Source organism: Perca fluviatilis, chromosome 7 (genome assembly GCF_010015445.1).
Source record: "Perca fluviatilis chromosome 7, GENO_Pfluv_1.0, whole genome shotgun sequence".
In the NCBI taxonomy this organism is placed as follows: Eukaryota; Metazoa; Chordata; class Actinopteri; order Perciformes; family Percidae; genus Perca; species Perca fluviatilis.
In genome coordinates this window covers 12,974,572-13,001,936 of record NC_053118.1, presented here as the reverse complement: position 1 = coordinate 13,001,936, position 27,365 = coordinate 12,974,572, and the positions used below count along the sequence as shown (strand labels likewise).

Here is a 27,365-nt window from a genome sequence, read left to right as displayed (position 1 = left end):
ACCTGATAGATGGACAGAGAGGGGAAAAAAAGAGAGATTGCCGTTAGAGAAAAAAAGAGAAATGAGAGAAAGCATGAGAGAGACAAAGAAAGACTGACACCTGTTGTTTTAAAAACCAACAATCCATTCCGCGTAAAAACATGCCAGTTTACAATCTATACTTGAAAATGTATATCTGTCATTAATCATATAAAACAGAATATAAGGGTATTTATTTACTATTTGTGAAATCTTATCAGTTTTAAGCTGTTTTAATGCCTTTCTAATGGTGCGCCATTGCTTATCTGTTGTGCCAGAAATAATTACTGACCTGTACAGAGCTCAACTACCAACCAGAGGTGGTTACTTGTTTCATACCATTCGTAGAAGCATACTATGTTGGGATGATCCAGATCTTGACTGAGACGTACCTAACAGTGGATAGAAACAAGACATCATTAAATGTGTACAGTGGGTATTCTTTATTGCAAGGCTCAAAAGCAAAATTCTCCCTAAAAAGAATTCACATGTAGTATCCCTATTATCTCAGTCAGGACTGTGTGGTACTGTAGACAATGTTGATAGAAATTTGGGAAGCTGATTAAACTGAAAATAGGGCCTAAAACTCTGATGTCTAAGGATAATGCATACAGTTTTTATTTTTTACTGATAACAGCTTAGTTAGTAGAAATATAAGTCAATATAACTCCAGGACTCTTCCGCCTGCATAAAACCATTACTAAAACATCTAAACTAATTAACTAAAAATTATGAAAATGTAACAGGTGTCTTAATAAGTTTATACAGTTTAAAGAACTATACATGGTTAGTGATCGCAGGTCTCTTGGCTTTGTCGGCGCAGATGATAGCTACATAGTTGAGATTGCCTTTCCTTCTTCCTTTGTAGACAACAGAGCTACTGCCTGCTCCAAGTTCTTCATACAGGATGAAGTTCTCCATCTACTGTAGAAAAGAAATAAAAGGTCTAAAGTCATAATCATTAGACATTTTAAGAAGTTGAGCTAAAGAGAGAGAGAGAGAGAGAGAGAGAGAGAGAGAGAGAGAGAGAGTTTGTTACCAATGAGGAAAACAAGCAGAAAAATATCAGACATAAAACCAAACAGTATTTTATGACCTTCCCTTTATCATAAATGTTGCACATTTGCTGGAATATAATAATTTGCACTGGCAAGGTACTTGCACTGACACTCTCTTGCACTGTGATACCATTGCACCTTTCTGCATTTTTTCCACACCGCTCCTTTAAACATGCTACAATCTAACTTTACTGCAAGGCCACACTATTGATATCTTCCTTTGTATTTTTGTAGTATGTACGTGTGCACGGATGTCATATGTCTGTGTGCCTATGTGTATGTATGTTGTGTATAAGCTATTGCAGGGGTCTTCAACGTTTTTTAAGCCAAGGACCCCTTAACTGAAAGAGAGACGGAGCAGGGACCCCCTACTACATATATTGTATGAAATTAAGTTGTATATTAAACTGGGCCTACAATAACGTGTAGGACGGCCTAAAGCCTTTATACATACCTTTTGTGTATAGAATACTAAGCTATTCTTCTGTCCCAGTGTAGTTTGTTAACTGTACAATAAAAACAATTATTTGATCACAAAAAAATACTAAGCTATTAAAATAGCCTAATATTGTTTGCATGATTCTATAAATATTTGTTTAATGTTAAACATACTGTACATGTGGCAGAATGAATCCTTAGTATTAACTGTATCTGTCCATGGCCTTGGTGACTACCTTACCTATTGGCCAGTAAGCCTATCATTATATTTGCTAATAATATGTTGGATTCATGTTAAGACATTTTAATTTTTGAAAAGACTTAAACAATTAGGGAAAAATTTTAAAATTAGGAGGCCCTGCATTGACTTTGAGGACCCCCTGTTGAAGATCCCTGAGCTAATTGGACACCTTAATTTCCTTCTGGATAAATAAAGTCTCTCTCTCTCTCTCTCTCTCTCTCTCTCTCTCTCTGTATAATGTTATCCACTCCGACAGAAGAAACGTAGGCTAATAAATGTATTGTTAATAATTATAGTCCATACAATTATTATAGCCTGAAACCTATTCAAGTTGTCGTTTAAGCCGTAGGCTAACATTATTTTCCACAACTGACGCTAGATGCAATATAAAATGGCTAACGGTACGTTACCTGCAAAATGTACCAGCTGATAATTAACGTCAATTAACGTTAGCTAGCTAGCTAGCTAGCTCAAAACACCTGGCACGACTTAATTTGAGCGAAAAAAAACTGCCATATCGTGAAAGAGTTTTTACTTTCAGTCAACTAGACAATTTAGCTAGCTACTACAACTTTATTAAATGGGCATGTTTGGTTTGAAGTAGATAGTTAACTTTTAGATGGTGAATAGCATATTTAGCGTCAACGTAAGATTAAACTGTCACATTAGAAGCAAACGCTTGGCTTGTATTGTAACGTTAACGTTATTTTGTGCGACACAGCACAGGCAGGTTTGTTCGTTTAACAAGGCAGCAATTAACTGCAGCACCTAAAAGGAAACGTGCCGTAATTACATGAAAATTGCCTGCAACTATACTCAGAGACACAAAATACGGTTAATAATGTGTTTGCTATTCATCACACTTTTATTAAAAAGTTGATTATTAATTACTAAGGTTTCCTAAAACATCTTACCTCTTGCTTCAACAACCCGCTGTTTGATGGCGGAAGCGTGATGGGCCATGTAATTCCAACTGGAATAGGGAAGTCTGGAGTCCTTCATATAAAATAAAAACTAAATATACTCACCAAAGTCATTACATGCGTATAAAGAAGTGTAGTTGTCTTTGTGAAATATTTTCACATACATATGATTCAAGAAAGAGGTTAGTTGTATTGTAAAATTTGTGTTTATTTTTAACTTGACCACCTCCACATGGTATATTCCTGCGTCGCTAGGATACAAGTGTGCACACAACAGCCAGCGCATGGTCAAGCGCATGGAATACAGCAACAATCGCCATCGAAATACAGCCAAAGTTTACATTTCTTTTATCCGCAACAGTCACAAATTATCACCTGGCCCATGATAGCATATACTGTATTAGTATATATAAAGTGAAAGTCTGAATATATGGAATAAAAGTCTGAATATATTGAATGAAAGTCTGAATATATTGAATGAACCTTGAATATGAATGAAAGTCTGAATATGTTGAATGAACCTTGAATATAAATAAAAGTCTGAATATATTGAATTAAAGTCTGAATATATTGAATGGAGGTCTGAATATATTTAATGCATGTCTGAATATATTAAATTAACCTTGAATATATGTAAATGAAAGTCTAAATATATTCAATGAAAGTCTGAATATATTCAATGATTGTCTGAATATATTGAATGAATGTCTGAATATATTGAATGAACCTTGAATATATATAAATGAAAGTCTAAATATATTGAATTAAAGTCTGAATATATTCAATGAATGTCTGAATATATTCAATGAAAGTTGAAATGGAATCTGACGTCATTGTCTGCCACCATCTTGTGTTTTCGTTGTGATTAATCCTAACCGAAGTGTGATACTATGAGCAAAACAGCAAGAAATCGAGTGTCAGCAATTTTGAGCAATGAAGAGATTATTAACACACTGGCGAATGCATGTAAGGGCCAAAACACTGCTAGTGGTAACCGTAGTACCTACCGTTCTCCCAACGAAGAAGTTTATTCACTTTTTCATCGTGGAAGACCGAATGAAAGGAACCTCTTTGGTCAGGCAGGTCCCTTTGATCAGGCTAACGTCAACACGCCTTTCATTCAATATATTCAGACTTTCATTCAATATATTCATGCTGCGTTCATGCCACCTCGGAATAACAGGCACCGCCCCCCTGGTTACGTTGTTTTTCCGACAGGCAGCGTTCACATGGTCGGGATGCGTGTTTTTCTTCTTCTGTTATATTGGCGTTTGGCATCACAACTTGTTGCATGACTGCCACCAACGGTTGGCCGTAGCCTCGAGCATCAGATGTGTGAAAACTTGGAGGCCACAATAACAAAAGATTTGCTGCTGTTTTCTTATACGAGCATCCAAACAGCACATCACCAGGTGTTTGTTTGTGTTATCTGCAGGACAACGAACGGGAAAAGACACGGATAATGTGTTGTTTTTTATACATAGGCCTATTTATGAATACTTTTAAACATGATATGTCTGTGTATGTTTCTTGACAGAGGCATTTGTCCCCAATAAACAGGTTATTGTCATTGAAATATGTTCAGTGAACCAAAGTCGCCTACATCAAACGTCAAACACGTCACCAACTGGGAAACTCGGTTATAAAAAAAAAACGTTTTTCCGATGTCCATGAACGCACGGCCAGACGTTCATTCGATATATTCAGACGTTCAATCAATATATTCAGATGTTCATTCAATATATTCAGACTTTCGTTCAATATACTCAGACGTTCATTCGATATATTCAGACGTTCAATCAATATATTCAGATGTTCATTCAATATATTCAGACTTTCATTCAATATATTCAGACGTTCATTCGATATATTCACAGACGTTCAATCAATATACTCAGACTTTCATTCAATATATTCAGAATGAGATTCATTCAATATATTCAAACTTCACATATGTATAATAATTTCCTATGGCATGCCATAATATATATATAGGCCTACATTTAACTATGAAGAACATTAAAATGTTGACTACTCCTCCTACCTGTGTGTAATAGCCTTCCTACATTTCGCAAATAAAATTGTTTTATTTACTGTCCTGACTATAGGGCAAAAATCTGCTGCTACTGACCCCCCCACATTCCACCCTGCCTACCTACTCTTTGCTCAACGTTCCCATTGAGTCAAGAGCTACCACCTACCAGTCCTCCTTTACTGGAACAATGCCATTTGTGTTAACTAGATTTCGAGGGTCTCATGACATGTTAACAAAATTAGCTAATATTTTAAAGATGTGCACATGTCCGATAACGGGATCAACCATCACAAATAAAGTATCCACTTATTGCAAACCCTGTCCCAGATGTAAAATGATGCATGAATTCTTCAAAGAGACTTAAAATTCACCAAACCCCAGTGTAACAGATGAGAACTCCAAAGCATGATCCTGTCAGCACCATGAGACTCAGCAGACTCCAAGAATGATCCCAAATTTCTTTTTAGTGTTACATTCAAAGATGAGCCAAAAGTATTCGTGTCTTTCTTACAGTGGTTGTTGTAAAAGCCTACAGTCCAGTAGCCAGCCACTATCACTCCTGAACTTTGTCTCCATTACTGTCATCTGGTGACAGCTAGGGACATTTAGGGCTGCAGCTGACAGATGTTTTGCTGGCAGGTGGAGATATATTGTATATTTTAACAAGCAACTACATTTAATTTACTGTAGGCTTGCAGAGTCCTGATTGATCTGTTATTGGGCGAAACCCCCTTACTGAGTGCGTATAGATGGTGACAGTGGAAATGCTGTCAGTGCACAGGACTTAAAACGATAAACTTCCATAACCTGTAAGGTTAACTAAAGATGCTAAGAGTACAATTTCCCGAGAACGCATTGTATTCTCCAAAATAAAAGCAAGAAATAAATTCAATTAAAAAGAAGAAAAAAAATGTTTTCCACAACGTTTATTTGTTTACAACTTATCTACGACTTAACTTGGTGATCGCCTGCCACAGCAAGAATACTGAAATGTATCAAGAATGTATAGCTTTTTTACTGACCAGAATTACAAAAAATAAATGATGATAAGCTAACCAGCAAACCGACCACTGAGGCAGCAATTTAGGTCTCCTGTTCAATTCAGTGTGTTAGATGGACAATTAAACAACGAAGACACATGACTGACACACAGATAGTGTCAGTATTTTCTGGAAACTGGAAATATTTCAGACCTTGCTTTATACAGGTGTCAGTGTTTATGATTTTAGTTGGAAAATATACTTTGAATAATGACATTTCCATTACTTTTATGTTTAATAGGAGTTTCTAATGCTTAAGCCCAGTAAATATGGCACTGTACAAATGATTGAATGAAACACATACTGTATCTTCAACGATTTACACGCCTTCTTCCACCATCATATTATAATAGTTTTTTTCCATATCTGTCCTGCGACTTTGTATGCACTGTATAGGCAAGCAGAACGTTTACAAACTAACTTTTAGGGTATCTATTTAATGAATGCAACACTTTGGTCTATACAGATTAATATGTGTATTGTGAGCAAAACAATCCACCAAAAATGAAAAATAATGTAATATTAATGTCATTTATTTTGAAATTCCTCCCACCGGATGTAGATCCGTATTATTTCTACCTTGACTCCGCTCTGCTCAGAAGCTTTGTTTCCATCAAGCAATTCAGTCAGCCTTGCGAAAGAAGCCCCAAAAAAGCGACTGAAGTTTAGTGAACAGACAGGGGCGTACTCTGAATTACAGCTTCTGTATTCGTCCGTTCACTCGTCTTGTTTTCCGCCTAATTGTGGCTTGATATTCTCTACACCGGTCTCGTGTCGAAGTCCGTTTCCCGTGGGGGTGCCCTCCATGGTTGGGGGTAGGACTAATGTTAGGTCATTAGGCGTGGCAGAGATAACTGGTTGGGGTTTTGGGGTAAGTTTGGGGTGAGGTTAAGCATCTCAGAAGACGAGTGGTTGTGCTTAGGGATAAAGTAAAGGTCCAGGTTAATGTTAGGGGACCCACATCTCTACGGGGGAAACAGACTTCGACACATCGCCGGGTCGCATGGTAGCATTTTATGATCAACCACATTGTCAGATAGCGAGCAGAGTCGCACTGGGGGAACCGCTGAACAACTGTCTTTAGCGTGTCGCCAAACAGAGAAAACTGAATTATTCTGCCTCTTCAGGGAAGTCTGCGCGACCTACTAAAGCGGTAAGAAGTATTTTGAGTTTGTGAACGTCTCAGATTTAAAGTTTGATGATCATTTGGGATAGCGTTACTTGAGCAGGTGCAGAGTGCCACACGGTTTGGTAACCGGACGGCCACTAATGACTTAACTTGTAACGCATTATAGGAACCGTTTCAACTATAACGTCAAAACTTTATGGCATGTTTTTTGTTTGGCATGTTTTGTCCGACTCAGAAAGTGAAAATGTTCAGCCTTGTGAGTTTGTCACAGCAGCTAGTGGGCACATTTTAATAAGATCGATTTCAGATTAGTGCAATCTAATCCTATCAGGGTAAACCTGCTTCCACTCATTAAAAGTGACCAAAAGTCTCAGTAAGCAGTCTGACTAAAGATGATTACAGCTACCAGTCTCGGAACCAACTTTTGACACCATGCATTGTGATGCCATCATTTTTTTCGTTTTGTTTTTTTACTGTAAATCTGTAAGAGGCATTTGTTTGTTTTCATTGAATGCAATTCTTTTGTGAATTCAAGTTAAACCCATTATCCCTTATGGATATATTTCCAAATAGATGTACCTTATTCAGATTTCCCGTTACAATCATTAACCAATCACAAAGGACATTGAGATAATGAGCCTCAGGCCAGTAAAAGAAGGCTGATAAAGCTAGACTGAGATGTGGATTGTGTTGGAGAGGCTGCAACACAAGATCGTAAATTCAGTGTGAAAGGTATGGAGTGGTCAGTGATTTTTATTTTACTTTAGTCCCTCTGCTGAGGAGGAGGGGTTCTCAGCCACTCCTGAGAAGCTAAATAAGGTTCCACTTGGGGTTTCGCCAACTCGGCACATGATCTGTGGAAGGCCTGTGCACCGTCTCACTGCTCGGACACACAGCAGGCTTCACTGTTAACAGACTTCTCAGAACGTTCACGCTATCAGAAGCTGGACCTGAACAGCTCAAATTTCCCACAGATAGATAGAACGACTGACAGATGGGATGTGGGGGGTGTTTGTTCTTATCTGACCTCACACACGTACTGTAACACAACACAATACTCATTCAAAGGCTTGAGCAAATGGGAATTGCTTCTCATGGCCAAAATCAGTCCCATTCTCAAGGTCTGAATAGCATGCATTTATTTATTCTGGTACGGCATTCAAAAAAGGCAAGTTGATCAAGTGAAGACGGTGCATATTTGCTGACTTTCACGTAAGTGTGCTAGTAGAGACGGATGACTCTACTAGCACACTAGGTCCTAGTGTGTTGGTAGACGTTTTTTTGAAAGGGCCGAAAAAGTCAGTGGTAGCTTTTATGTGTGAAAAAGGGCCTCGGTATTAACCTTAAAGCTCCTTTACTACACACTATCACTGTAGAGAAGCTTTATGGATTTATAGCTCGCTGAGTTTAGAATTTTAAACATCCGATGGAAAGACGATCAAATGTAGCACAAGACAAACCGCAAGAAGACAGGCGAGAGTGAGCATGCATGGAAGTGTGTTAAATAAACACTGTCTTAGAGGAGTTTATCACTTTGCCTTTGGGGCGGACTGTTGTTTGGCTGATCATGGTTGGCACACTGATACTACTGTCATTTATAACCATAACTACACCAAGAACAGTAGTGAAGTAGTAACCACTGACTTTAATATAAGAAAAACTCAGTAAGAAGAAATTTTAAACAAATATCTATCTATATCTATCTATCTATCTATCTATCTATCTATCTATCTATCTATCTCTTTTCAAATTGATCTGGGTAAGATAATGAAATTGTATGTAGGCGACTTAGTTTAGTATAATGGCCTTTGGTGTGATACAGAACAATAGTGTTATGGATGAAATGCTACTGCTAAATCCAATAGTAATTTAATGCAATCAAACTATGTGGAAGCGAATAAAGCCTTTTACAGATTAGAGGTGTGAATCTTCACTGATCTCCCGATTCGATTACGATTATCATGTCAGCGATTCAATTTGATTCAATATCTCGATGTATCACGATGCATCAAATACATTTTTCTCTTAAAGCCATATAGGATATTTAATTCATAGCTAACAAAACATTCTGCAGTGCTCTAATACTAAATACATTGGATACATAAAACTACAGCACTGAGCACATGGCACTTCCTGAATGTGCAAAACCAGAATATGAATAACAATATGTAAACAGAAATGTTGTTAGGCCTACATTAAATTGTAAACCGAAATAATCGATTTATGAGCCTGCTGATTATAGATGCAGCATCGTCCACGATTCGATGCATCGATTATTTGATTAATTTCAACACCTCTAGTACAGACGCAAACGGAATGAGTTATTTCTAGTGTCAGCGTTACAGTTCACTAAACTGAGCCGAAATGATGCAGCTGTCAGTGTGAAGCATATGGACTGGAGCTTAGAGTGAATCATGCAGTGTGTCAGACTTGGACCTAGGACCAACTTTAATGTCTTTTTAATATACAAGGAATGCCAGATAGATGGAGCGTATTGCACCAGACAGTTACAGCTCTGTAGTTGCTCATAACCTTTTTTATATTGGATTTCAGATACTTAATTGGGTGGCCAGAAGGTTTTGTCTTTCTCTTCCCACGTGGGAAAACATCTTTATGGAATCGAGAAGGATAAAACTGATTCATAAAACCTTGAACCCAGGTCTTGTATACACTGTACTGGCATCACTGGTCTCTGGTGTTTGATAAAATCAACCTGGCTGAGATTTAGCACGGCTCCTCTGCGGTGCCAATTTTGTTCAATCCCAGCAGGATGACGCCGGAGCCATAGCTAAAAAGTGTGTATGCTCGCTGCTATTTTTTTGGCTTTTCTCTTTTCTTCCTGTTGTATTGTAGAATAATAACTGTTAATGGCAGACCTTTTGTCTTTACAATACTACCTCTATCCCTCCATCCCTTTTTATCTCTATCCCTCCTCTTCCATCTCTTTCTTCCCGCCACCATCAGACCCTCTTCAATCATTCTATCCCTCCCTTCCTCCATCCTCCTTCCCATCTGTCTTCTTGGATGTGATCAGCCCTTTTCCACTGTACTTTGCTCTTGAAGAACAAAGTGCATTCTTTTTTCCTTTTCTTTTTTAGCCAGGAGGGGTCCTGACATTACATCAAGGGATTAATAGGATTTGGGAGAGGATGTCTTAACTTCCTATGACTGATCATGTGACTTGGTCGACTTTAAAATCCACTAGCAGATCTCTGCTGTCTGACAAAAAGTGGGCTAGATTTGAGTATGTAGGAAAACGAATCGCTTGTTTTCATGCATTAAGAGTGCTCAGAATGAAATGGTGGAAATAGGCATCCTAGGGACAGAAGAGATTGTCTCTTTTATGTGTGTTAGCGCCGCCGAGGATTGTTGTGATTGGTTTAAAGGAATACAAACAAGCCAGAGTGTTTTTCCCCTATCCTAGAATAGATGGGTGGTGTAGCCAGACATACTCCAGCGCTGACACAGCATGTGAAGATGTGACACTGATAGGTCTTAAAATATATTAGCTTAGTTTAAGACCATAATGGCCAAAACCAGTAAATAATATTACAATTGGGCCTAATACAATCACTAACCATTGTTTTGGTCCACCACCCTGAAAGTGACAAAATTACATAATTATGCCATATATTTAAAAAAAAAAAAAAATAAGATAAAGCTGTTTTCACACATACAGGCAATTTGCTTCTCGTTCCTCGCCTTAAAAGTTCAATTAATTTTGACTTTATGGACTGGCTACATGCACCCGTAACCCCTAATTTCCACTAGGCGCGTCTGCGCTGCGTTCCGGGCACGTGGCGTGCCCCGCAAGCAATCATGGCCATTCAAGTCAACGTTTGATATTCCACCAGCTGCGCCACGGCGCGTCCCAGAAGCGTGCTTGAAGCCCTCACAGATTTCTCTGTGAGGGCTTGCCTCGCCCTCAGGGGCAGCCTATGCTTGGAGAAGTAACAAAAGAGGACGTTGAAGGCTGACTATCATCTTTTCTGCCACGGCGAGTCTGCTTCATGTGTCTGTTCATCATCCAAGTCCCCGTTTTATTTGCTGTCATAGGCGAGCAGCTGTTGTTGAGCGCTTAATGCACTCGACAAAGCCGACACATGTTTACACTGCCCACGACTTGTTTAAAATGGTTCCATACCTCTGACTTTCCTCCGAACCTGCTCAAAAGTTAATTCTCCCGTTTTTCTGATATTCTTTACATCCTCAAGCTCCATGCTACACACAGCCCAGCAGGCCCGGTGTGATGTGTGCCAGAGGAGCAGACTCCTCGCATGACACCTGTTGCATTTTGTAACTGTAGTCTAACTTGTAACTTTTTGGACACATTTGTTACTTTGGCCTAAATATAGCCTATATAGATAATATTTCTGATTATGGCATAGCTTTCTCCCCATCCAATTAGGCTAATAAAGTAATGATTAAAAAGATCAAGGGCCCGATCAAGGATAGTGGCGGAAAATAACGGCCCGGGCGGGGTCGGGCTCGGGCAGAGAATCTGAACTCTACTGTACACAGGGTAATGTTGACATTGCAGTAGCTTAGTAGCAACCAATGTTTACTCTCCTGGTCTCTGTCAGCTTCTAATAACTGGGGATTTTATGGCATACGTTGGTTGTCTCACCATGGTCACCATCTGTCCCTAAGTTTCTATAATATTTCTATAATATCTTGAAGCTGATTTGAGAATCCTGATCCTGACCCTGATCCTGATCCTGAGGAAATTGTTAAAGGCAGGGGTGTCCAACTCAACTTTACTAAGGGCCACGCTGGAAAATAAGAAGACATGTTTAGTTTATTGATAGGCTTTTATTTAATCGAAGAAGTAAAATATATTTGACTGTATTATTGCATGTGTCATATAGTCTTCTCACTTACAGTTTGGTCAACATAAAGTCCTAAAGAAGTCAGGAAAAAGTTCCTCAGCTATCATAGAAAAGAAGCACCCCAAAACATCGGAAAAAGTGACATAAATGTTGGAAAAAGTGGCAAAAACGTCAGAACAAATGACAAAAATTTCGGCAAAAGTGACAAAAACGTCAGAAAAAGTGACAAAATCGAGGTGGGCCAAAATGTATTGTGAACCTAAATTGATATGCGGGCCGGATCATAATCTGCGAGGTGCCTGGATTTGGCCCGCGGGCCTTGAGTTTGACACGTGGTTTAAGGTGTAGGGCTGCACTATATATATATATATATATATATATATATATATATATATTATTATTTTAATTTTTTTATAAATTGTCATCGCAATATCAACTGGTGCAATAACCATATCACGAAAGGCTTCCACATATCACAGAAGATACTCTGAGATTTTTTGTGTTTGTTGAAATAACCTATCAGTAGAAATTGCACTTTAAAAGAAATTGTCTTTTTTTTTTTTATTTCGTGGTGCCTTTTATATTTAATTACATTTTGAATTTGTTCACTAAAATAATATTGGAAATGATTTTCTTTCTTTTGTTTTAAATTAAATAAGCAATTTGTTGTATTTGAGCAGAATACTGAAAGCAGCAGAAATGCAGATCCGAGTACTCCCTTTTAATATTGGTTTATTTATCGCAATTAATATCGTTATCTCAATATTCAACAACGTTATTGCATATCGCATATTCTCCTCCCATCGGGCAGCCCTATTAAGGTGTAGGCTATACAGGGTTTCCTGTGTTAGAGCTCCAGCTTATAGCCAGCCAGCCAGTCAGGCCGTCACAGCATGTGGCTCTCCTGCTCCCAGACAGATGAGCACTGGAAACCGTTATCCATCAACATGTCCTTCTATATTCCATTAGCCAGGACAGATATGTATTGAACAGCACTACTTTTGTCAAAGTGCTCTGAATGATCAACTATTGAAAGTGAAAAAAAATCCCCTCTAGCAAGGAAAATCCTCAGCTCTCAGCTGCTAATAAAGTGCTACAGAGGCATGTTTTGTGAATTGATGTATTGACTGTTATAGCACCCAGCCACAGACAGGCTGTTTTTAAAACTTTTGGGCAAACTGGCAAACAGTTGGCTCACAGGCTACTGACCTCCTACTTCAGGATAAACGGCTAAAAAAACTGTAGGATTTCTGTGGATTAATTGACAAACAGTGGGCTAATTGTCCCAATAATAACCAAATGGTAAAGCCTACTTTTGTATACTCCTGTGTGAATTAAATACTTGACAAATGGAAAGTACAAAATATTTTCTCATTTTATTAGGAACTTCAGTTTCACGCAAAATTTTAGAGAAAACTAATATTTCCAGCTTTACACTGACCACATGCATGCACATAGATTTTGTGATGTAAAAACAAAACCGCAATCTTGAAATTATATTGCTTAAAAATATCTCTCATGAGATTTATTGAGAAATTTGAGTAACTACGTGCTTGCTATTATGAATTTAGACAACGTAATTGTATATCACGATATATGATTTCATCACGATACGATTCCATTGAAAGACGATATATTACTATATTGAATTATCACCCGGCTCGATGTTGAACGGTTGCCCATGTGGTGATGTAGTCAGGTTGCGCTTGAATTTCTCCATGTGGCGCCGCATAACATTTGTTATTGTGCGTTTGCTCATTGGTTGCGCTTGTGCATACGGTTTCTAAAGGTCTTAAGGAGAACAAGCTGCAACACCAAAACACTGAGCTGGATTTGACTCAGCCTTTTTAGGGATTAGCTGTGGATGGAAAGAGTTTTTAGTGCGGTTACTGACAGAGGTTTGGGTGTTGCAGCACTGTTTTTCCTTTAGTAGCTGAGAATGAATGTCTGTTGTCGGTGTTGTAATTAGGGATGTCACAATACCAAAAATCTAGTATTCGGTACCGATACCAACAAAAGTACACAATACTCGATACTAAAGTCGATAACACAGTGTGTATGTAAGCGTCATGTCACTGTTTTTTTCAGGGTTTTCTGTTAGTGTGGAGTGGTGGGGGCAAGGAGAGCGTGATTTGCTAAAACGAAAACGTTCGTCTTCTGGACCCCTGAAGCCTGGCATCAGCACACAGCCAGCGTACGGTACCGTCTTTCATGAGTTCGCCTGGAACTCCCGTACAGCGAGCATGTTTTAGTTACGTCTGTTTCTCTCTGCCGTTGTTGTTTTTCACAAAGAACCGCGGGCTGGTTAAAGTTAACTGATGTTCTAGAGGTCCGTTAAAACGAGCGCTATCAGAGCACACGTTAGGTTGTGATAGACAACGGCGGTTTGGGAGAGTTCCAGCAAGTACGTGGAAATGAATGTCCGTCAGTGGGTTATTCGCTGATCGGTTAACCGGTATATGAGATGACGACGCGTATTTTCAGAATTTTGGTACAGAGTTGGTACCGAAGTATCTGTTCTCGTGACATCACTAGTTGTAATGGACATATTGTTACAGTTGATGGCACAGTCAGGAGTACCTGATTAACCGAATGCTTTGAGAAATCATCCGTGGGAGGGATTCATCATTGTTTGACAGTCTTCTCCTAGACACTGGACTCAAAATAAATAATTGTTGCCTGTACACTAAGGGACAGTATTTTTGGGGGTCATTGAGAACAATTGGGACTGTAACTAATGATTACCTTCCTTTATGATTTGTTTTTATGAATATTTTGTTCTTGGGCTTGAACCCAGGTCCTGTGGTTGCAAGTGGCTTATCCTAATCATTACTTCACCAGCTAAATGTAGACTGTGTTTGGATGTGTATATCTCCATGCCCTATCGCAGTTTAGAAATAAATTGCATAGCCACACACAACCTGTAAGGGCTGGACAAATGCCATTGCATGTAAAACACTGAAAACATGAACGTTCACTGAACCAACACTGGGAAGACCGCAACTCGGAATTTCAAGAAAATACATGGAGGGAGGAAAACCACACCTTGCCCCCAAGAGAGAAATTGAGGTTACTGTTGTTCTCAAGCGCCAGCTCCATCAGCCCATTGAAATCTTCCACTTCCTCTAAAGTCAACTCAACCCTGTCTTTGTGAGTCCTGCTGCAGGACTGTACAGGGTGGGAATGCTGTGGCCATAACCTATTAGATACTGGTACTGTTAATCCTGGTACTGCTGAACTTTAACTTTGAAATACAGTACTGTTTGATCAGCATTGCTGGAATTATAATGGTGTCATTCATTCAGGGCACTGGCTTTAAAGTGGTTCTGTTTTAACAAGCTGCAAAGACTTTTCTTCTTTATTAGTCGCCTCCTGTGATTCTGAATAGGGTTTGGGGTGTTATTTGCAGTCCGATTTAGATTTTTAAATCCCTAAAAGAAAAAACTGTTTCTAACTTTTCCAGCCCGGTACCCACTTTAGGACTTCTGTTTCAGTAATCAGACAGACTAATACCCTATATGTCATTACAGCCTGTCATATATGTTCTGCAGTCAGTGACTGTATGGTTTGTTGTCATTAGCAACAGTGTTTGGATGTCCTTCACTCCTAAATAATGGAAATTGCGTGACCTAAATTCTACTTCCCACAAGCCACAAGGATCTGACTCAATATGTCGAAGAGAAGGCTGGGTGGAAAAAAGAAAGATGGGTGTACCTAGATAGGAACAGGAGAAAGAAAGATGGTACATAGAAAGTAGCAGAGAGAATACAGAAAAACCACAGCTTTGTTTTTAATGATGATAGAGAGTTAGTACTGGTATATCAGGCAGCTTGCCTTAAGGGTTGTGTGTGTTTTGAAGAGTTGACTATTTATAGAAACATATTCAAGTTCCTCTTCAATGCTGGGCTGGCAGCCTGCTGAGTGATATGATCGTGCTGTACTTCTTTCCTTTCCTTTCACACTGTCGCTCACTGAATTTGCTTATTGGTTGATCTTTTCATCGATGGCGAAGTCTCACTTATATACAGTGTTGTTAATATAGTGTCCTGCCATATAATCATCCAGCAAAACCATCTACCCTAAACACAACTCTCAATTGCACTAGTATTCTACTGTAACATGATTGTCTTCACAGTCATATTGTCTACTGTATCTATATGATCTGTTGGTAAATCATGTGCTTCAATATATCTAATGCATCCATTTGATGCTCATGTGCTAGGTGACTATTCACTGGCTTCTTATCGCATCCTCTCTGCTATTCCCTCAGATTCAAAAATGCACTAAGTTAAGGGTTAGTGAGGGGCACCTGTACAATATAATAAATCATATTTGTGAAGCTGATATGTTTGTCATTGTGTCAGAGAGGTGTTCTGTGGTAAATTGGAGTTAGTGTGGAGGTGTTGCAGTTCTGTTGAGAGGTTTTGGAGCTGAAATGATTGTAGTCATTATTATTATTAATTGTTTCAATCATTTTTCAAGCAAAAATAGTGAAGAAATGCCAAACGTTCTCTAGTTCCAGACTCTCAAACGAGAGGAGTTGCTGCCTTTTTTTTTTTTTGTCATAAATCATCGTAAACTCAATATCTTCAAATTTAAGATTGTTAAACAAACAAAACAAGATGTTTTTAAGATGTCACATTGGACTCCAGTTTTGACATTTTAGAGACTAATGATTGATCTATTAATAAAAAAAAAATACTGGCATATTAATCGATAATGAAAATAAATCGTTAGGTCCAGCCCTAATTGACAGAAACAGCACTCAGTCTAATGCAAACTAATCCAATACCACAACTTACTACCATTAGTCCTTAATGTCCCAAAAGGTAAGTCGACTACACATCCTTCTGACACATTGTCAACAAACGCACATTATAGACTTCTCAAAGATATGATTTATTACAGGACTGTTGTACTGGATTATATTAGATTATACACCGAATGACCGGATAACATGAAGTCATGTCCATAATTATCGTACTACTACTACTACTACTACTACTACTACTACTACTACTAGTAGTAGTACTACCATTTCTGTTCTGTTATTGGATAGGCTATATATAGGAACACGTTTGCACATGATAAACTAATCAAAGCGTGTAAACCCAAGCTTATGATACACTTTGCTTATTTTTATACTTTTAAGAATCCTGCTGTATTTTTTTTTATGTATCTTTTAGCATCTAACTTGTGATTAAAAAAAAAAAAAAAAAGAATGCACATTAAGTCTTTTCGTGTTTTTTGCTGTCTCTCCCCTTTCTCTTTCAGGTATGCAGTGAATAACCTGTGTACATCCAAGTGTGTCGTTCTGGTTCTCAGACTCTGACTCCGTCTGTCCTGTGCTCGAGACATCCTGACCAGTTTTGTCTGCTCCAGTCCAACCATTCGCGCAAGACAAATGTAATTTGGTTTTGTCCCATTCCTGTTTTGGCAAGTCCAAGTTTTGTCCATGGCTGGTCATGTTTTAAATCGGTAACCACTCAGCGCCAAGCTGGACCCGAAGACGTCTCCTCCCCATACCTGTTCCTGTTCCTCTGCCCCGCCCCCTAAACAGTCTTTCCAACACAAAGTGTGGCTCCACGACTCGGGGCTCCGGTTGGCCAGCGAAGAGGAGGAAGAGGAGGAGTATGTCAGTGAAGCAAGTCTGCCGGCTGCCCTCCAGGAGTCCACGGCCACCTACCGAGATGCAGAGACCATTACTGGTAATGTTGCATGCATACATTATAACTAGGGCGGGATATATATATATATATATATATATACAGTGCCTTGCGAAAGTATTCGGCCCCCTTGAACGTTTCGACCTTTTGCCACATTTCAGGCCTCAAACATAAAGATATAAAACTGTAATTTTTTGTGAAGAATCAACAACAAGTGGGTCCCAATTATGAAGTGGAACGAAATTCATTGGCTATTTCAAACTTTTTTAACAAATAAAAAACTGAAAAATTAGCGTGCAAAATTATTCAGCCCCTTTACTTTCAGTGCAGCAAACTCTCTCCAGAAGTTCAGTGAGGATCTCTGAATGATCCAATGTTGACCTAAATGACTAATGATGATAAATAGAATCCAGCTGTGTGTAATCAAGTCTCCGTATAAATGCACCTGCTCTGTGATAGTCTCAGAGGTCCGTGTAAAGCGCAGAGAGCATCATGAAGAACAAGGAACACACCAGGCAGGTCCGAGATACTGTTGTGGAGAAGTTTAAAGTCGGATTTGGATACAAAAAGATTTCCCAAGCTTTAAACATCCCAAGGAGCACTGTGCAAGCGATAATATTGAAATGGAAGGAGTGTCAGACCACTGCAAATCTATGAAGACCCGGCCGTCCCTCTAAACTTTCAGCTCATACAAGGAGAAGACTGATCAGAGATGCAGCCAAGAGGCCCATGATCACTCTGGATGAACTGCAGAGATCTACAGCTGTGGTGGGAGACTCTGTCCATAGGACAACAATCAGTCGTATACTGCACAAATCTGGCCTTTATGGAAGAGTGGCAAGAAGAAAGCCATTTCTTAAAGATATCCATAAAAAGTGTTGTTTAAAGTTTGCCACAAGCCACCTGGGAGACACACCAAACATGTGGAAGAAGGTGCTGTGGTCAGATGAAACCAAAATCAAACTTTTTGGCAACAATGCAAAACGTTATGTTTGGCGTAAAAGCAACACAGCTCATCACCCTGAACACACCATCCCCACTGTCAAACATGGTGGTGGCAGCATCATGGTTTGGGCCTGCTTTTCTTCAGCAGGGACAGGGAAGATGGTTAAAATTGATGGGAAGATGGATGGAGCCAAATACAGGACCATTCTGGAAGAAAACCTGATGGAGTCTGCAAAAGACCTGAGACTGGGACGGAGATTTGTCTTCCAACAAGACAATGATCCAAAACATAAAGCAAAATCTACAATGGAATGGTTCACAAATAAACATATCCAGGTGTTAGAATGGCCAAGTCAAAGTCCAGACCTGAATCCAATCGAGAATCTGTGGAAAGAACTGAAAACTGCTGTTCACAAACGCTCTCCATCCAACCTCACTGAGCTTGAGCTGTTTTGCAAGGAGGAATGGGCAAAAATGTCAGTCTCTCGATGTGCTTAACTGATAGAGACATACCCCAAGCGACTTACAGCTGTAATCGCAGCAAAAGGTGGCGCTACAAAGTATTAACTTAAGGGGGCTGAATAATTTTGCACGCCCAATATTTCAGTTTTTTATTTGTTTAAAAGGTTTGAAATATCCAATAAATTTCGTTCCACTTCATGATTGTGTCCCACTTGTTGTTGATTCTTCACAAAAAATTACAGTTTTATATCTTTATGTTTGAGGCCTGAAATGTGGCAAAAGGTCGAAAAGTTCAAGGGGGCCGAATACTTTCGCAAGGCACTGTATATAAAAAATAAATTAAAAAGGAGCACAAAACGACGGTTGGCAACATTAAAGAACGGCTTGTTTATTGCTAAGGCCATATGATCAAACTGAAATGATTGATTAATAACTAACTTATAACAATGACTTATTTCACCAGTAAATTGCTGGTAAATGACAAAAACAAGCACCAGAGTGGAAAAGTGTATTTTACAATAACTTAAAATGCACCACAAGGCTGGTGAGTTTGAAGTGCTTTGTTTTTCCGACAACAGCAGCTGCAGTCAGACTGTTACGTTCTGGTGTTGGAATCCTCTACAGGGAAATACAGTCACACACGCTGTCGGCATTTTAACCACTGTGTTTATCCAGCTACTAGCTAACGGTAACGTAGCGTCCGGTGCAGCGATGCTTCTGGAAGAAGAGAGGAAAAAAAAAAAAAAAAAAGTCAGGCACCGAAATGAGGAACCTAAATTTTCGTTCTTATTTGGTCTCGTTACTACCGTTTACTTCGGAACCGGTGCCCTATTGGCACCGCGTTTCGGTACCCAACCCTAATTATAACCATAGGTAGACAAAACTTACTGGAATCCATTTGGCAGAGTTGAAGCAGCACGAGATGCATAAATATATAATTCAGCTGCCAAAAATAATCCCCTTTTAAACATCCACATGGTCGCATTGTCTGAGTCAATAAAATAGGGTTATGTATTAAAGAAGTTCTACATCACAATTTAACCCAATTAAAAGTATACAGCAATAACGGCTCCCAAATCTCTAATGGTTTTTGGAATGAGCTGGGAGGAACATTGTAGGCTGATGCTGTGATGGTGAGAGTGAGGCATGTGGAGCTGTGAGAAACTGTCCCTCTCTGTGACCCTTTTTCTAATGTCACATCCTGTCAGTAAAGCCGCTCCAGGGGACCTCAGCTCTGTGTTTAAGCCAACATTTGAGAGGAGCAGTGGACTGTCTCTGTCAACCCCTTCACATATCGCCCCTTCTCTTTTTCTCTCACCTTCTCTCCAAGGGAGCAGAGGGACACCAATGTCTCCAGTGGTCACAATTTAGCTGTGCTGTGGCCCATCTCCTTTCTCTTTGCAGCCTGAGTAAGCCTGTCTGGAACAAGTATCTGGCACATGGTTTAACAACTGAAAATGAAAAATTAATGGATATTGATTCTATTTTTTTTCTTCTTCTTGCAGCCCAACAGTCTAGATTGCCCCAAGCCGTAGTACTACAATGTATGACCGTTGCACTAATGTAGTCTCTTAAGATGAAACTTCTAAAAACAACTGTCAAGTGCAGCTGTGCTAAGTCTCTATTTAATAAGGAGTTTAGGACCCGGAGGAAGAATAAGGAATGGGACCCAGAGGAAGGGAAAGGGAGATTGATACAACCTGGCCAAAAGTCACTTCAACAAGGCCATAAGGGTCGGCAAGCACTTGTACGGCACCAGACTAATGATTCAGTTGATTAGTGATGGAGACTTTGGCAGTTTCTTACACACACAAACAACGGGAAAAGGCCCATACAGTAGTTTCCTGTAGTACACACCCTCCCACCCTTCACCATGACCTCAGTTCCTTATATTATTGGAACACCAAAGTCCCTTCATTCTCTACCTCGCCACAGCCACACAACAAGGCATTAAGAAATCTGCAGCTTCTGATGGAGTTTCTCACATTGAAGACTCAGAAACTTGGCTCTACTGTTCATAAGTCCATCTATTCAGTTTCCGAACCAGCGTTATCTTTTCAAATGGCCCTACAGGGCCGAAGCCTACCCTAGTGTATATTGGGCAAGAGCCAGGGTACACTCTTGATCTGGAAAGGTCATCAGTCTATCACAGGGCTAACGCATACAGATAGATAACCAGTCACAACTATAGGCAATTCAGTTCAGTTCAGTCAGGATAACCAGAGCACCTGGATTCCCTGTCTCGTTTTCTTCAAGCTTTTAAGTTTTAGTTTAGCACAACCAGAGTGATGCGTGTGGACAAGTACAGTGGCTGTGTCAAGTGCCGGAGAAATTTAGCAGGGAATGTATTAGCTTGTTTATTGTGTTGCGTATAGGTGTAAGCCGTTATTTGTCAGTGTTGAAGAATATTTAGCTACTGTATGTATAAACCTGGGAGAAGAATATCTTTTACATTACAGTCACTGCCTCCCTTTTTCTCTGGTGCTGAAACTTTAGGTTACACTTTACTTGAAGGTATCTACATAAGAGTGACATGACACTGTCATGAACGTGTCATAAACATTATAAACAAGTCATAAATGTTTATGACATAACACTACTTTTAGTAAGTGTCATTTGGTTTTTGTCATGACAAGTTAGGGTTAGGGTTCATGTGTCATGACAGTGTCATGACTCTTATGTAGACACCTTCAAGTAAAGTTTACCAAACTTTATTGAGATTCCAGGTTAACGTTTGTCTTTAATCTCCGTGTTTAATGTAGTATTCTATGGAAATGTTCTGATCTGTAAAGATTTGGTAGTATCAAAGAAACCGAAAATTCACTTCTTGATTTCATCCTTGTATTATCAGTAAGACGAACTAAACAGAAACAGATTGGTAACATGTTAGTGTAACAACCAACAGTGTAACACTATTTTGCAAAGTCAGATGATGAAATGGCATGCTGTAATATCAACTGTAGTCATGTGTCCTTAACAGTAAGTCATTCAAGGGCAGGACGGTCGAACAGGTTGGGTCAGTGCTGCCATCTGCTGGTATCATCGGAGTATTTCCATTATAAACTGTTTACATTTTTAAGTTCTTTCTTGTCCATTTCTTTCTTCCTGTCTCTTTTGTCTTTCTCCTTCTGTCACTTCTCCACCAGATGAATAGTTCCTCGCTGAGAGAGAAAGTTGGTGGGAGTGTGTATGAGGGTATAATTTATAAGTCTAGAGGATGAATGAACACAAAGAGCTGAATAGAGCAGCTCATTGGCATGGGGCAGATCCTGGTTGGGAGGTTAGATTCTCCATGGTAACCAGCCAGCAGTGATGTAAAGAGTTGAGTAACTGTGAAATTGTGGGATGCTTGGCGAGGAGAGGGAAATCGGGAGCAACCAGGCAGACAGAGGACAGAGAACTTGAGTGAGACAGAGGCAAAGTTACATAAGTGGTGAAACGGAGTAGAATCCAAATTGCTGACTCTGCTTCCTGACTCTGATCAAATCACGGCATGCCAAAAAATCCATTGTGCTGTAATGTGTTGAGCAGGGCTTGGTTCTTGTACACTTTTTACACACACACACACACACACACACACACACACACACACACACACACAGAGCCAGGTAACATGAGATTGAAACAGTGACTACGTTTACAAGCAGCCAATAACCCGTTCAAAACCGGAATATTAGCAATAACCCGGTCGCGCACGGCCATGTAAACACCGGCAAAAACACGAATATGCTCATATTCCTGTTTTTTAAAAACCCGAAAATGATCCCTGGGTTACCCCTTTTCTAACCCGAAATTTTGGTCATGTAAACGCGTATCGGCATATCCCCATCAAAAGGAACATTGATTTGTGTTCTGCGCTTGTTCTATTCGCAAGGAATCTTGGTCTTTTGAGTAGAGGAACTTCTTGTATGCGCCAGAAAACCTGCGCACAGTATATCGGAAGTAAACACAGGCGATCGCTATCTGCCCCGAACTATTCATTATCCGTGTGCTGCTGCTGCTGCTTTTGTTGTTGTTGTTGTTGTCTTTGGATACAGGAAGAAGAAGAATCGGAAATGACGCATATTGCGTCTTAATGTTGTCCATACGTCCAGACGCTAACCGTGCGTCGCCGTTTACATCGGGATATTGCCAATTGATTACAAATTCCATGTATACAGGAGTAACTCTCTCTGCTCACGCATGTAAACAGGTTATTCCGAATGTTTCAGAAACCCGAATAGTGACCTTAACCCGACCATAACCTGAAAATTGACAGCTTGTAAACGTAGTCAGTGTTGACCCAGTGGTGTGTAGAGAAATGAGCTTTTGTGAGCTTTTGCAGCCTGTCTGTAAGTGTTGTTGACTTTATTGGAGAAGTGTAGTCATTTTGAATGAACTTGAGGTCTGTCAGATGTCACATACAGTGTTGTCATGGATACATTGTTTTTGTACATGAATGCAGAACTGACAGTAAGGAGACTGCTGGCTCCATACTTGACAGAACAGGCTGAACTGCATTAGTTTGCAGAAACCTTTCTGCAACGCTGTATAATAATATTAAAGTGATTTAAAGGTCCCATGACATGGTGCTCTTTGGATGCTTTTATATAGACCTTAGTGGTCCCCTAATACTGTATTTGAAGTCTCTTATCCAAAATTCAGCCTTGGTTCAGAATTACAGCCACTAGAGCCAGTCCCACAATGAGCTTTCCTTAGTATGTGCCATTTCTGTGTCTGTAGCTATTGAGGAGGAGAGAGGGGGTGTGGCCTTGACCAACTGCCACTTTGCTCGTTTGAAAGCCATGATGCCTCTCTCTCATGGGTGGGCCAAATTCTCTGTGCTGGCAAAGCAGAGAAAGGGGAGGTAACATTCCTCCTTATGACCTCATAAGGAGAAGATTCCAGATCGGCCCATCTGAGCTTTCATTTTCTCAAAGGCAGAGCAGGATACCCAGGGCTCGGTTTACACCTATCACCATTTCTAGCCACTGGGGGACCATAGACAGGCTGGGGGAACTCATATTAATGTTAAAAAAAAACTGAAAGTGAAATTTTCATGCCATGGGACCTTTTTTAATGATCTTTCGCATCCTAATATGAAGTATTGAAAACATTGACTTTTTGACAGGGTTTGTGATAAAATGCAGCCTGACGGATTTCACCTTAAAACAAAATGGACAAAGAAGTGCATAATCCTTGCTTGTGTTCTCGCTCTGTGAAAGCGGTGTTGTTGGCATGTGACGTCGCATGTTTACATATCTGATACGGCCACATGTGCTGTCATGTCCGTGTCTCCTTACTTGATTGTTTCCAGCTCTTTGTAGCCGTCTTATTTTACACAACAGGAGCTTGTTATTGCAGCACGAATAAATCATGGCTTTTACTACTACTTAGCCAGTTTTACAAAAATATATTATGTTACTTTTACTTAATGGTAAACTTAAATCATTGGATGACAGTAGGATTAAAATTGTCTAGACTAAAACTGCATCTCTCTCTGATATTCCATTATTTTCTAGTTACAATGATTTCTCCACACGTTATTGCCATCTTGCATATTGTTTAACAACCCTGCAAAATGTCCAACAACCAATCGCAAACCCCAGCTTATACTTGAATCCAGAAAAATCTGAATGTGGAATTGATTTTTTTAGATCAAAGGTCAAATGGTTAGCGCAAGTCCCGCTTTACTCTTGATTGACAAAACCAACACATGACCATATCTTGTGCAAATTGTAATGGCTCGCTCGCAGCATGTGTCAATAGACTCTAGAGGCTGGCAGGCCAGACCACTGGCCAAAGACACGTTTCCATCTGCAACTGGACTTGGATTATTAGAGTTATTACACTGAATGACTTGAAGACCCTTAATCATTGCACAAATTGCAGTTTAACCAAACAACCCATTATGTTGCTACCTAACCACCATCACCGTTTTTAAGGTAATCTTGCCTCACTTGTCTTGTATATTTTTGAAGTTTTCTTTGCATATATTTAGCTTTTATTTATATTTGTTTATCATATTTGTTACGTTTGTCATATTATTCATATTTAGTTTTCATTAGTCTTTGTACTATTTATTCAACTCTTGTTCTATTAATCGAACATTTATGCACACTACTGAAGAGAGCAGATTTTCATTGTACTATTTTTATACAAGCTAACACGTATTGAAGAACGACACACACACGTAGTGAACTCTGAGATTTACAGGGTGAGTGACATTTGAACACCTTGGTATAGCCTCCCACCCAGATCTTGCAGACTGCCGGTGATATTTGACCATGTTGACGTACTCTCCTGTATTCCACGTGCTTACCCTCTGTGACCAGCAGCAGCTTTCAACTGTAGCCCAGTCTAATTCTGGACAGGGTTATGCTGCAGCTCCATGAAAACCGCATTGAAGTATTTGGTTGAATGTCTCCAATGGGGACAGTTGGTTCAACGTGTGGATTATAGTTTATAGTCAAGACATTCTTTTTATTAACTTTTGTCATGAAAGCTACCTTGAGAAAGTAGCGTGTACCTGCTCTTTCCCATGTATGTGTACAGTGCTGAATTCAAACTGTCCAAAATGTTTTTTCATAGATTATATAAATTTATTAAACATCCCCTCACCAGAAATCCCATCAAATACCTAAATAACTCAGAGGTGAGAGTGATGTAAAATTTTAGTAACTTTTCAGTAGAGCCAGATTTTTTTTTTTTTTTTGATTGTTACTAAAAACTGATCATCATTGCCCTACTTACTTATTCTTCTGTCTTAACTACTTGTGAAACCTCGAAACAGCTCAAATCAACAGGAGGTTTATTAAACTGATTAGCGTAGTCTATTTGCTCTGCACGTTAAACAGGCCTCCTCTTTGTCTGTTTTTAAATCTCGTCTTAAAACCCATCTCTTCTCTGTGGCCCTTGACACCTAGCAAGAGGTCGACTTTATTTACTTCTTTTAATTATTTAGATTGATTGCTTTTTATTGCGCGGCTATTATTTTTTACTTATGTCATAATGTTAGGTCTTTTATTTATGGTGTCTTATTTATTCTTCTGTACAGCACTTTGGTCAACTTTGGTTTGTTTTTAAAGCGCTTAACAAATAAAGTTGGATTGGATATCAGGCGCCATTCGGTACACCATACACGCAGGGATCTGTAGGATTACATTTAAAACGCACTGAGTGGGTTTTTGGCAGTTCTACTGCTGCTTTGCTCGTGTTGTACAGGCCATGATTACTGCTGGAACTGGCTAAATCTGTTTCATGACCTGTTGCTCTGTTGCTTTAAGAATGCATGCACTCGCGTAGTCTCTCCTTAATCACATAGTATTGTGCATCGGGTCTGTGTGTCTCTCCATGTAAAAATTGAATATAGAGCTGCTGGAGCAGCTAGATAGAAAAACGGTAAAACAGTACAAACAGCTCCAGGCCTGCTGTTACCTACGGTGTGTTTATACTGAAGCAGGATAGGAAGACTGTGTGTGTGTGTGTGTGTGTGTGTGTGTGAGAGAGAGAGAGAGTTTTGTTGCAGCTGGAAAGAAGAGTCCAGCTGGGTTTGTTTGCTGACAGAGCGAGGGAGAGCGAGAGAGGGGGAGAGCAAGCCACGGGGCGGTCCATGTGGATATCGTCATTGGCATGTCAGGCATGACGAACTTGTTTGGCTCGGGTCTCCTCTTCACCTCCCCCACCCCTCTTTCCCTGTCTTTCTCTATGTGTCTTTTACACCCAGTGCCGTCCTCTAAAACTTTTAGCACCCTCTCTTTTCTTTTTCCTGTCTCTCACACTCCCAACCCTCTCTCTCTCTCTCGCTCTTCTCTCCGTGGTATTTCTTGCGACCTTGCCTTCTCCTGGTCCATCGGAAAATGTGATTGGAGGGCAGCAGAGTTGGTGGTTGTCGGGCTTCAGGCACCATGAGTGAGTACACTGTGCACAGCGTGGGTTTCTGCCAGTTTTGGCTGGTCTCTAGTCAGATGTATGACGAGTCTGACCAATAACTGGATGGATGAAAAAAGAGAGAGCTTCTCTCGCTGTTTCTACTTCTCTATCTTCCCTTTTTGTTTGTTTAGCTCGCTCAGTCTGTCTTCCTGTCCATCTGTGAATCAGCTGTTTGGACTTGAATAGTTCAGGGAGCTTCAGGGATTTGCCTTTAGAAGTTAACGGTCTGTTTAAAGGTATGAAGAATATAACACTTTAAACCTTACATTGTAAGTTCAATGAATAGTTTTTAGAGGTTAAAAGTTTGTAATAAATGGATTGTAGAAAGGTCAACTTAGCCATCTCTTGGCCACAAGTGGCACTGCTGTACTGTAACAGTTTACAGGAGGCAGCCATGTTGGACATAAGAGACGTTGCACTAGGATTTAACTCGTCCTGTACTAGCCCATGTACTTGTGTACCCTTCTTCTCTCTGGTGACCTTATTTTGAGTCTCAGTCCAGTGATCCTACACTTGCTTATACGATCCGTTCAGTGTTGGTCCATGTGTGGGTCAACGGTTAGTAAGGCAATAAACAAGTTCTAATTTAACACTGGTACTTCAGCTTGATCTTCATTTTTTACATTATTGCTTTGTTGTAGTTTGATCGAATTCTTTGAGTTTTTGAATC

General features: G+C 39.7%; 2 protein-coding genes across 13 annotated transcripts in view; one reads left to right on the top strand and one right to left on the bottom strand.

Annotated features, from left to right (window-relative positions):
* Window positions 1–3,787, bottom strand: part of ulk4 (unc-51 like kinase 4) — a 102,320-nt gene extending 98,533 nt beyond the window's left edge. For 3 of the 8 annotated variants that reach the window (XM_039806745.1, XM_039806749.1, XM_039806753.1), the window contains exons 1-5: window positions 3,686–3,763; window positions 2,670–2,751; window positions 802–942; window positions 311–410; window positions 1–2 (exon numbers count right to left, since the gene is read on the bottom strand). The exon at window positions 1–2 is cut by the window's left edge and continues 138 nt beyond it. In XM_039806745.1, coding sequence (XP_039662679.1) covers window positions 1–2; window positions 311–410; window positions 802–939 — 240 coding nt within the window. In that variant the 5' untranslated portion in view covers window positions 940–942; window positions 2,670–2,751; window positions 3,686–3,763. Of the gene's footprint in view, window positions 3–310; window positions 411–801; window positions 943–2,165; window positions 2,479–2,669; window positions 2,752–3,685 lie in introns of those variants that run through there. The other 5 variants (XM_039806750.1, XM_039806751.1, XM_039806752.1 and 2 more) reach the window with 5 other exon arrangements.
* Window positions 3,788–6,359: 2,572 nt separating this feature from the next.
* The window catches only part of trak1a (trafficking protein, kinesin binding 1a), a 56,788-nt gene continuing 35,782 nt past the window's right edge, over window positions 6,360–27,365 (top strand). For 3 of the 5 annotated variants that reach the window (XR_005639882.1, XM_039806883.1, XM_039806889.1), the window contains exon 1: window positions 26,459–26,674. Coding sequence is in view for 2 of the 5 variants with exons in the window: in XM_039806883.1 (XP_039662817.1) it covers window positions 26,671–26,674 (4 nt within the window). In the remaining 3 variants the exon portion in view is untranslated. Of the gene's footprint in view, window positions 6,907–17,193; window positions 17,420–26,458; window positions 26,675–27,365 lie in introns of those variants that run through there. The other 2 variants (XM_039806886.1, XM_039806888.1) reach the window with 2 other exon arrangements.